This window comes from Falco rusticolus, chromosome 3, assembly GCF_015220075.1.
Source record: "Falco rusticolus isolate bFalRus1 chromosome 3, bFalRus1.pri, whole genome shotgun sequence".
NCBI classification, from domain to species: Eukaryota; Metazoa; Chordata; class Aves; order Falconiformes; family Falconidae; genus Falco; species Falco rusticolus.
This window is the reverse complement of record NC_051189.1, coordinates 115,628,465-115,640,605: the sequence shown is the minus strand read 5'-3', so window position 1 is coordinate 115,640,605 and position 12,141 is coordinate 115,628,465. Positions and strand designations below refer to the sequence as shown.

At 42.6% G+C, this 12,141-nt stretch overlaps 1 protein-coding gene across 1 annotated transcript; it reads right to left on the bottom strand.

Moving 5' to 3' along the window:
• Positions 1–3,669: 3,669 nt before the first annotated feature.
• IL22RA1 (interleukin 22 receptor subunit alpha 1) lies at positions 3,670–10,972 on the bottom strand. Its single transcript, XM_037380725.1, has 7 exons — positions 10,777–10,972; positions 8,624–8,756; positions 7,736–7,917; positions 6,340–6,524; positions 5,729–5,864; positions 5,358–5,479; positions 3,670–4,746 (listed from the first exon to the last, which is right to left on the bottom strand). Exons 1-7 carry the CDS (start codon positions 10,817–10,819, stop codon positions 3,718–3,720), a joined length of 1,830 nt encoding a protein of 609 aa, XP_037236622.1. The 5' UTR covers positions 10,820–10,972; the 3' UTR covers positions 3,670–3,717.
• Positions 10,973–12,141: the final 1,169 nt, after the last annotated feature.

Below are 12,141 nucleotides of genomic sequence, written 5' to 3'. Positions count from 1 at the left end.
CTCCACCACTTCCCTGGGCAGCCTGTTCCAAGGCTTGACAACCCTTTCGGTGAAGAAACTTTTCCTAATATCCAATCTAAACCGCTCTTAGTGCAACTTGAGACTGTTTCCTCTCTAGAGGAAACCTAGATCCTTCACCAGCTTCATTGCCCTTCTTTGGACATGCTCCGGCACCTCAATGTCTTTCTTGTAGCGAGGGGCTACACCTCCCCATCACTAATGGCAATACTATTAGGCCAATCTGATGCCAGAGCTAAGATATAATGTCTATTTTATCAGGATCCCTAATATTTTCAGAGCTGCCCCTCAACTCTGCTTCATTCAGAATTTGGAGCTTTTAATTTGTTCCTTGAGTAAGAATTTCTTCAAAGAACTTGTTTAAAAATTAATTATTGGTGATTTTTTATAGTCTTCAAACAGGGCACCTTTCGATGCCAAAAAAATAACAAGCAAATAATGAGGGAGAATGTGAGGCTGGGTCTGCAGTGTTATGTTCATCCCCGTGCAAGGATCCCTGGTGAGCTACAAGCAGGGCTGCTGGTGTGGGGAGTGGCTAAGTGACAGCTCCCAGATTTAGCTGAGAAGACAAAGAGTAATACTGCGCTATAGGGTTACAGCTGCCATCTGCTATGCTGATATCCTTGTGACAACTGGAACTGCAATGCTCACCTGTCATCGCCGTGCTATCTGCCTAGGAATAAGCACGGTCTTTGTGGCAAGGCACTTCTAGTTTTTATTATCTAGAGCTATCAAAACTGTTATCTGGAAAAGTCAAGATAAATGAGGAGCAGTCTGTTAGCTACAGATGGCTTGCATGGGAAGACCTTTGAAACCATGTTGAAATCCTGCTGTTTATCTGAAAATGTCCTTACACAGAATGAGAATGAGATAATTAGGTCCTACTGTAGCTGTTTGCTGTGATGCATTTTGAAACAAACAAGGCTATCAAATTGATTGTGAAAAGCAATGAAGCAGAAGGCAATAAGGTCAGCACATGTTGATGGGGGATGGATGAGTGCTTTCCTTGCACAGCAATAGTAAAGTTCAATAGTGTCAACATCTCTTTCCAAGCTTTTCCAAACAGAAATAGTTTTAGAAGGGATGATCTTCCTGTTTAGTTTCAGAGGTGACTCAGGAGACTAGAATTGATCTCCTCCTGCTTAGTATATCAAGACCTAAAAGGTAAATATTAACTTAACTGTGATCAGAGCAGGAAGTTGAGAATATCACTGTCAATCACCCCCTTAAAGCATGGCTTACAGTCTCTCTCTGACTGCATTCCCTGTTCGTTACAGTTGCTGCTGTCAGGGATAGTACAGATGAGGATAGGATGGGGCAGTAGCTGGGTTGTAAGCCTTTAAGATCAGTCCTGCCATATGCAGCCTTTGAGTGTAGTCAGAGGCAATGTAGCTTTTCAGGTATTTGAAGTGCCTGAAGAAGATACTGACATCCCAGCTGTGGGACACTTTGCATCTTTAGGCAGCTACATACATTCTAAAAATCTGGTCCTACGCTTTCTGTGCCTCAGTTCCCATCTGTCCTCCTGGGGCACCAAGATGATGCATTTATTAAGGGCTGAACATGATCAGACCCTGAGGCAGGGGTTCTGCAGGAGGATTTGAAAATATTTTTAAATAGGAAATGCATTTTTTAGCAGCATCTTCAAATGCTTTCCTAAGGCCCTCTTCTCTTCTACTCTGCTGCCCATACTGATCCTGTGCTGAGGGTTATGTTTCACAACATGAGCCAAAATGTTGACATTGTGGCATTTGATTATTCCCTGAGTAGCATCACTGGGAATGTTGTTGACATGAGATATGCAGCCCACAGGCAACTCTGAATAAGGTATCACTGGCGTGAAATGCAGCCTCTCTGAGGGGGAGTTATTGGGGTCTCACGGGCTACTGCAACTCCTATAACTACAGCGTTTCCGTGTATATTGTTTTTGATGGTATAGTTTGGACACAGAGTACATGAAACAGCTCAAACAACATTCCACAAAACCTTTGATACTGAATGGTATGAAGCAAAGCTAGCACAATGGCAATGTCCTTCTGGGTTGCTGCCCGGACCATGCACATACTCATACCTTTCATACTCTGCCATGACACCTCTTCACCACATCTGGCATTTCGACCTTTTGGCCCCATATGACATGGCCATAGTGCTTTGTTTGTTATTGATGCTGGAGTTAGGAGCTGAACCTTTGCCTGTAAAGTTTCCTAGACTATTCCTTTAATCCTGGGTTGAATCATCAAGCCGCTTTGCTTCATAAGGCTATGGGTTATTTACAAAATCACACTAAAGCAAGTGGAATTCAGCCTTTAGTCTCAGCTTCCCTGGACTGAGAAAACACCTAAATGTGCTCATGGTGAGAACAGCTGAGTTTTGTTTCTGGTCAGCCTTTCTCTGGCAGTGCTCTTCAAGTGCTTCCCCACACCATTCAAAGTCTTGCTTATTCCTATAAATGGTTTCAGTTCTCCTCTAAAACTGATGTCATCAGACACTCACACTTTTTCACCACACGAGTGGAAATCAACAGGCTGAACTATGCTTTCTTCTTAATGAAAAATAACTGTCTCCTCTGTCCCCCAAATAAATACCATTTAGCTTGCTTTTGGTAAAGGTGCGTTGCTAAAGGAATCTGGCTCTCAGTTTACGTTGATTTTGGTTCACTCCAGCCCTGGAGGTGGGTGTGCTGGTAACAGGAGCAGAGGAGGGCAGTGCAGTTGTAGACTCCTCTCTATCATGCAAATGGAGCATGTTCCTCATCTAGAATGTCGGTGAAGGGTGCGAGGAAGTAGCTCAAGACCTCCCTCATCTCCTTTGTAGATTACCAAGTGCATGAACTGAGTGAAATTAGTGTAAATTGAGATTGAGGGTTGAACTGAGATTACTGTAAATCCTCACATTCTTGCCTATGTGGAATGTGATCCCAGGTGCTTCATCCCTGTGGACTTCAAGGGATAAAGACAATGTGTGACTATATCAGAGAAAGAAATGAGGAACAGCTGAGAAATATGTCAGAACTGGGCCAAGACTGCATTCATCTGCTGCAGAGATGCAGAAGTTTTTATCTTTCTATAAGCACTAGAGAGCAAAGCAGGATAGGGGACGTGTAGTTTTACAGAACTGCTGCATCAGGAGCTATTGCCACAGTTTCAATGACTGTTTTAAAGGCAAAGTCCACTTCATGGAAATAGCCTATTGTTTTGCACAAGTCATGTATCCAAGGGTAGAACACCAATATATATTTAGTTCTTTTACACTACCATGATACACTTAATTCTTTTAGGCTGGCACACCTCTGCACCTGAATTTCCTTAAAGGGTGGATATATCTTAGACCTGGATCTTTGGTGTTGGTAAAGAGCAAATACAGTTTTGGTTGTGAATTTTAGTAAATTTTCAGTAAATTGAATCTGGAATTTGAACTTCAATCTTAACTCAGTTTTTAAAGTAGTCCAATTCATAATAAATCTGAAGAATATGCAAGAAATAAAGGCCTATTATTTAAGTGATAGGATACAGTATTACAGCATACCAAGTAGTAATTATATCAGTAAATATATCTATCTTCATGACAGAACAATAGTGGAAATAGTCTGACAACTCTGTGCTGTGTTAATGCATCCAAGAATAACTATGTTTATTTGCGGGGTAGGCTACTATTTCATGCAAGCAAACATAATCTGGATTTTAATATCATTGAGTCATCCTAATAAAACTCTGTGTTTTCATCCTGATCCCACAGTACTTTTAAGTCCAAATCTTTGAACAGCATAGCAAGAGGAGTGCCATTGTCCCAGTCTGAGATAGTGTCTTGGGACACAACATTATTCAGTTCTGTGCAACTTAGCTCCTTTGTTGCTGTTAACGTTTCTGTTTCTTGAGTCTCTAGGAACTGCAATTTATTTGCAGAATGTGAAAATGAATCTGGCAACATCCACCGCTCTGTGTTCTTCTCTCCAGGGAAGTTGTTACCAGTACTGACTGGGAAAAGGAGGGCTGGTGATAGAGATGACAGCGATTCATCCTCTGGAACATAGTCTGTGTCAACTTTCACTGAAGACAGTAAGAGTGGCAGTTCTGTTGTCTGTTTTCTATAGCATCCTCCTTGTTCCAGCAAAGACAGTGACAGCTGGGATGCATGCACTTTATTTTCCATCCCCTCAGTCTGCAGCTGCAGTTGCTGTGTTTGCCCAGGGCTCCCCTGTAAGAGAACAGACTCTCTTGTGCCACTGCTGTTCCACAATGCCAAGACTGGCCTCTGTTCTTTGTAATTCCAGTGGCTGCAGCTCTTGCCCAGCTTGTGGGTTATGAGCTTTCCACTGACAAAACTATCTGGAGAAACTTCCTTTAGCATTTGGTTTGGCTGCAGATTCTTCTTGTCAACATGGTCTGTGCCTTCGACACACACCCCATAGGTTAGGGGCAGAACGTTGCTGGATACAGCAGTAGGAAAGCTTTGCTCAGCTGTGGGAAGAACATAATTATTAGGAGCTGTGCTTGCCAAGCAGGGTGCCTGAGCGGCCGGCTGGAGTGTCCCTACGTCCCTCTGTTGCTGATAGGCAGTTTCTGGTGGACAGAAAGACCATGGTGGCTCTGATGCTCTGTCCACATGTTGGCTGATCTGTGGTAACTGCACTTCAGGGATGAGAAGTGAAGGTTTGGATAAATTGATGGGCTTTATAATATGCTCCACTGTCAGTGTAAGAGGCTGGAATGATGAAATCCCTCTGAAGTCCTGTTGAAGTAGATAGACAAACATAAGTTATTAACAAGAAGCTGTGACTTTGAAGATTTGCTTTAAATTCTTTAAAATTTTCTTTGGGGAAATATCAGTAAAAGCCAGCAATAAGCACTGGGGACCCACTCTTTTGACAAAAGAACTCTGTTTTTTTCCCTGAGGAATGCCCTTCAGAAGAATACAGACATCTCTCATTATGCATCAGGACAACTGTGCAATCCTAAAATATGAGAAAGAAAAAAATCCTGCTTTAAGTTTTGCAAAATTTGGCCTAAACCCTGGAGCATGGAAATAGTTTGGCCTTAAGCTCATTTAGCATGCAGAACCAAGGCTTGGAGATGGATAGTTAAGAAGGTCCAGAGTTTCAAGAGGAACTAGTGATTTAGGATGCCTCAGGTTTTAGCTACCTAACCTGATACCTCCTTTAAAGGGGCCCAGACTGGGGGAAGTTCTGAGCACCCCTCTTTAAACTACCAGTAAGTCTGCAGTGATTGCCTAGACAACACTCGTCTGCTCATTCATCCTGCTCAATTAGCAATGCTTTTTAAGTGCATGCATATAGTCCCAAGCATTTTAAAGATTTGCTGCAACGGCTTAAGAACACTTACCAAAGACATAGGCTGTGCGCTGTGTTGCTTGACATATTTGTAGATCACATAACTAATTGCAGCAAACACCAATCCAGCACAGAACGTGAGTGCCACGAAACAGTAGAGAAGCCATGTATTGTCTGGTTAGGGGGAAAGAGAACAAGTGGAAAATGTAGCTTCAGAAAGCTGGATTAGAAAAACTGTCTGATATTAGCTAAATTATGTTATAGATCTAGTCTCATGGGGTTAGATTTTTATATTAGGAAGGTCAGTGTTGCTTCAATTATCTTTAGCAAGGCCATGTTATTTTATACCAGCTGAAAACTGGCCTCTTCTGTGTATCCCATATCCTAGCTGGACTTTCAAATTAGCAGCATTAACAGCCTCACCTGCTAGTGTTTTAACCCCAAATACTTGAGATTTGCTGCTTCTCTGGAGCAGAGAAATATATACTGTTCCGTTATATTCAGTGTCTGGGTCCAAGTTGGAAACTTCAAATTCTTTGTTGTGCTCATTCTTTGTCCACTATATAAAATAAAGGCAAATTCTGTATTTTAGAAAGATTAAATGCATACATTTCCTTCAAATCAGATTGAAAAATTCAGCATAAAATTTTATTTACTAATAAGGTGTTGTATGACTGTAATAATTCTGTATATATGGAGTTCTAAATACATAATTTTCTTTCTACCACTACTGTATTTAATTTTTGCATTGTGGTTCCTTAAGACTTGAACCAATTAAGTTGATCTCTTTTTTAGTCTCCAGCAGTCTTACTTTTTGCTACTTATAAGTATCCTTGGAAACTCCAGTTTCTTTTCCAGAATTTGAGAGGAATGCTTGAGATTCCTCTTGTCTACTGAGAGTCAAAGACTCTGAGACTTGCCCTTGTGCATCAGCAGTCTCATCCATCATGTATAAGCTTGGAGGTCCTTCTCCTTTTTATGCGAAATGTGATTTGCAAAAGATGGTGGGCTAGTGGCCTGAGGTTGTGCTTTACCTTTTGATGTGTCCTTTGGTTGAATATTGTTAAGTGATAATCAACAGCACCAAATTTACTATAAATGTCTTCTACAGTTAGCTGGTGGTCATCTTCACCTCTTAGTGGAGTATAGGGAGGCCGTATAAGAAACTTTATGGACCGTACATAAGGAATATGCTCCACCACTGGTGCTCCAATAATAGCTAGAAAAGATAGAACAGGCAGTGTCAGCTGTTAAGATTAAAGCTGATACATTATCAGATCATCTTGTACACACACCTCGGACTCACTTTTGTTTATATACAAAAAGCTGTACCTCACTAAGCATAGGAGAAATCAGGCAACTGGAGATATTGTCTTCCCTTGGGGTCCTGCCACCTTTAGCTAGTGTTTATCCCTAGAAATTCTCACGCCAAGATTTTCCTTAGGACCATATTCTCACTGCTTCCATGTTGCTTCCCTGTTCCGCACAGGGACATCCTGCTTCATGCATTTGTGATGAGTGTGAAATCCCACCACAGGGCACTCAGTTAATTGCTCCCTAAATTCCTATTCCCATCCTACATCAGATTTTGCCTTTAGAGTAGTTCAGCTCTTTTGTACCTACACTTATCTTCAGTGAAAGGCATATGCTACACCAACATTTAAACAGTAGTTTAACCCAATCTGTAACAGCGTATTTAAAAGCAGCGGTCAGTATTCCTCCAAGGCCAGGTAGGTTGAAAACACCAAACTGAAAAGAACAGCTCTGGGACGTAGGATCACCTCACTGTGGGTGCTAATGCCTATGCTGCAATGAAAAGTGAATGTTTAAAGATCAAAGCAACCTATGGCTCTTTCATAGCTTATTTCGTGCAAAGATCTGAAGGCTCTGCACCATCATTGACTGCTAATGCCACCTCGAATTACTCCTGACAAAATATGCAGTGGGAACATTTTAGTCACGGAGCCAAAAAGGCTCCCAAAGGCTGTGTTGTGTGTCTGTGGTAGAGCTCACTTAGGGGTTGGGAACATTAAGTATCCGTTGGTCTGGCTGCTTATCCTGATTTTCAGGAGTTCACATTTCATATCTTCTGGGACTCTATTACTAGCTGTCCTCAGGCTGCCCATCACGTCTCCTACTAGTTTCCTTCTGCCCCTCATCAGCCTTAATAGCAGCTCTTCCTTCAAGGCATCTGGCTTTCTCTTTTCCCCTCTAATCCCACTTCAGTGCTGGACCTGAAGGAAGGCCCAGCCCATTTGCCCATTTGCCTCCTTGCCCAAAAACAAGCCTTCTTCAGGCCTTCACTCCCTTCATATCCAGCACAGAGTCTTGCAATACTGAAATTAGAGGAAATACTCTTGTAAACATCAGTGAGACAAGGAATGAAAACCTAGCAACCAGGATTTAATAGCTTTCAGAAGCGGTACGTACTCTCTTTTCTGGGTTCAAATCTTTCTGAGCGCACCCAGTTGGAGGAGCAGTAGTTCTGGCCAGTGGCCCTCACCCTTGCGTAGTAATGCTCCATGAAGTTTTCTGTTTCACGAGTGAGATTGCAGAAAGGCTGCGTGATACTCTGGCATTCACGCTTGTTAAGCCAGGATTTTTCTCCATACCTTAGGACAAAAAAAGCTTTTAGTCTGTTTGGTAGTACAGATGCAATATGACCCCTCCCCAGAATGATCCAGCAGTTTGTAAATTCATTATTGCAATTAGCATGTGGTGAGGAATGGAATGGCAGAGAAACTTGCCCTGAACTAGAGCCCTTAATCCATACCTGTGGATGGCTATGGCGAGGATATCACCTTGAGGCAGTGCGCCTTATTTCGGGGTGCACACAGGAGTGTCCTGTGACTCGGTGGCTCCAGGGTTCTTTGCCCAGCTCTGACACTGAATGATTGCATGCAAGTTTGCTGCAGCGTTCGCAGGCTCACCCAGCAGCAGCAAAGCTATTGTGCAGCACTGGTCTGATTTCTACTAGCTCTAGTGACTAAGCCAGAGGAAGGCATTTGCTACCATCTGTTTTTACAGGTGAGGAAACTACAGAATAGAGAGGAGGAAGTTGCTGAAGGCAAAGAGTAGCTCAATATAATAAGTAAAGCTGGCAACCCAAGATGTGAAAGTGTTTGCATAACTGAGCATTATCTACCAGTTTAAACAATCCAGTCCTATACTGAGTTCTTGTCTAAGCAAATCCATTTCCCTAACAGTAAAACAAGCAGCAGAAACAGCAAAATCTACTTTTCTTTCTTGGCCCTTCTCTCTCTGAGAACAGTGGCCCTAAGAACAACAGAACTCCAAAAAGAAGCAAACTTCACATACTGTTTATATTGGACATCAAATACAGTGCCAGGGGGAATATCTGCTTCAGTTTCCCATGTCAGGATGTTCTCAAAGTTTGTAGAAGAAAATGCTGCACGTTTCAGACATGATGACCTCTCAGTAGTCACAATGCCTAGGGGAGCAAAGAAACTGGTATTAAAACGGTTGTTCTGGCATCTCAGCCTTTACATGAATATGGGTCCAATGCTGATCAGCTTTTAAGTGAACAGAAATATCAGGCATGCCACTTCCAATTTGCTGGAGATGGGCTGCAAAGCATTGCTGTTTACATCTTGCAGATTGTTGACTGACAATAACCTGTTTTCAAGGCTGGATTCATGTCTATGAATGTCTCTGCTTTCTGCCCCTACTTCAGTGATGTGCTGAGATCACTTGCACATCACTGAAGATGTGACTGCCATTAACCTCTCATGCTCTGTGTTTTATTGGATGGAGACTGCCTGTACAGAGTGACATGCAAAGTCCTGATGACTGGACTCTGATCTGGGTGTGCCAGGGTGAAGGCAAACAACTCAGCTCCCTCTACCTTTTCCCATGGAGGACGGGTTCTGACTTTGGTAAACAGAAATGTCACTTCCCCCTGAAAAACCCCTTGTCTGAGCTGCCTCTGTAGAGCAGGACACCACCACAATCCACGTGCAGCAAACCAGCTCTGAGCAGGCACTGCAGAGTAGTGTCCTGGGGACTTATTTTTGCCTCTCTTTTGTCATGAGAATACACAGTGCAAATTTTTCTCAAGAGTCATTCACAAGACTTTCTAACTTGCTGAGTAACCTTCAGAATTTATATGCTTTGTAAATTTGAATTATAGACACATCCTCAAAGACAAATAATCTGTACATTACTCAAATCTTGGTTTGCAGTATTGGTAAACACCTTGAAGATACGTGGGCTTCAGCCTGCACTTGCTGAAAATGAACAGTCCCATTATGGTGCTGGTAAATGGGCACTCAAAATCAATGAGTTCCCCCCATGAAAAAATGGTGTGATAAGCAAGTAAAAGTAGCACCATTTTACAGATGGGAAAACTGAGGACCAGAATGGGGGCACCTTGGACAAGATCACATTGAGCATCTGTGGTAGAGCAGGGACTAAACAGCAACAGTTCCTAGATCCTCACTTTAGCTTTCCCTCCAGCTGCCTCCATGGAGTATCAGCAGTTTAAAGTAGCTTGCTGTATGGGAGGAGAATTAGGCAGAAAGGCATGGATCCTGTTCTCAGACTTGTTGTATATAGCATTTTGGCAGGGAAGCTACACAAAAATAGACTGTAGCCTAGTCCAGATTTTGTCCTGACTTCATCTGCAGTTCAACACTTGCCTCTCTGCTCACGCAAGGCTCAGCACAATCTTCCTGGCGAGGCAGAAATGCAGCAGTTGGTATAAATAGGTGAGTTTCCCTGTCTGAGCGCCATGAAAATTGTATCATCAATATTTGATCGTACCAGAAGTAGGAAATCTCCGTCTTCCCACATTTATTGATACTAACACAGAGTTATGCAAAACAGTGTATCACAAGCACAGTCAAGTGTGGGCAGGGAAAAACCAGGATATTTCACAGTGTGAAAGTCCCTCTGTTTTAGAAGTTTCTGAAGGCACCTTCCCTACTGTATAAGAGCACAGACATGAGCAGATGAATGACAAGATTGCTTGCTGAAAAGCTGGCATTTGAAAACATCGCAAGTTTATCCTTCATTCTCCCAGAAGTGAGTTTGCCACATCTGGAGTAGGATTAAATGTTTTTTAGGGATACATTATTTGTTTGTACCTCTTCTAAAGTCAGGGTTGTTGTTGTACTCATTCGTGTCTCCACTCAAGACACAAGGGGACTGATCAAAGGTCCCCTGAAGTCAATGAATATCCTTTATTCCTGTAGGATTTGGGTTGTAGCACATCAGTGGCCAACACTTTGAAGCCAAGGCATCTGTTCTTCTCCCTATTAATCCTTAAAGTACTGAGCACACCAACTGTACTTTGAAAATATTAAAAGGAGAGAGCAACACAGAGGAGAGATTTTGAATAACCTCATTCTCTAGGTTTTATTTCAGTAAACATGATTGAACTACCTCTCATACTACAGGATCAAAGGGAAACAACCACAGTCAATGACAGGAAAAGAGAAGTCAGGACTTACCAACCACCGAAAATACAGCCAAGATGATCAGAAATTGCTTCATGAATAAATATGCAAGCTGGGCTGGGAGAGCAGGCAGTTGATGCTGTGTGCAGGTGAATCACCTTTTACGGGAACTGAATTCGTGTTTGTGAGGCCAGGTTGGGTTTGTTGCTCAGTAACAGGCTGCAGAGCTACTATCCTGTCTGCTTTCGGATCCAAGATCACCAGCTAAAGATCTGTGCGCATGTGTACGAATGTAAGAGTGACAACAGGAACACCTCTCCCTTTCTGAGTATGCACACCTACATGTACAAAGGTGCACAAGCCAGAGGCTTAGAAAATCCCCAGCTTTTGAAAGACAGCCAAATACCATGTTGCTGATAAAAAGCTTCCTGCCTGAAAGCCCTCACTGAGGTTCCTCAGTTTTGGGGCTTGCTTTTCTGGTCAGGTAACTTTGTCTTCTTAAAACTCTAGAAATTAAAACCTAGTGCTGGGCACCTAGTTGGTTTTGTAACTGCTGCAAGCAAGACACCTATTTCCTTAAGAAATACCTTTGAATACTTTCTTGGCATGGAAGTTAGCCAGATCACTAGTTTTTAAGCTCTTCTGTTGTTCATACTGGCCTTGGACGGGAGCCAAAGGCATGTAGCCTTGCTGCACAGTGAGTGAGGCACAAGCTCCTCAAGTCTGCCATGATGCTGCGCTACCAGGTGGCCGCAGAGGTTCTCTCATTTGAGGTAGAAAGGAGGTAGCCTTTCCATAGGAGGAGCACATGCGGTTCTGTGACTTTCCTCAGAGGCCGCTGTAGACCTACAGTTTATTTTTGTGTTTGCTTACAATATATTGCTCTGTTCTGAGTATCATGAGTGTCATATAGTAAGAACCAGGAGTTTGTATGAAATCTAAACAAGAAAGAGGTATAGTTCCTTTTCCATAGCATCCTTAGCTTTTTAGGGTAAGTTACGTTTTCAGGCTTTTCTCAGAAAAGGGAGAGACATTTCCTTCTTTGGTCAAAAGTGAAAACTAATTGCCTGTCTCCAGGAGATGCAGATTTAGAACCACCAGATGTATGTAACATCTGAAAAACTGATGCAGATGCATACTGCTTATTTTACCCAAGATGTCCTAACCAGAGAAAGCTTCACACATACAGCCTGGATTTGAGGCTTAGGAAACTCCCTTAGCCACTGCTTTTGAATTTTTATAGTGTAGCTATTCCCTTGACACAAACTGGATAACCTCCCTGGCTTATTTCTCTGGCTTACTTTATTCCATGGTCGTAACTGCTCACAAAATGAGGAGGTCCTCTCCTCCATTTTGGCTAGGACTAACTGGACCATTGCATAAAGCTGAGGTTCCACCAAAGCAAAAACAACTGGACTG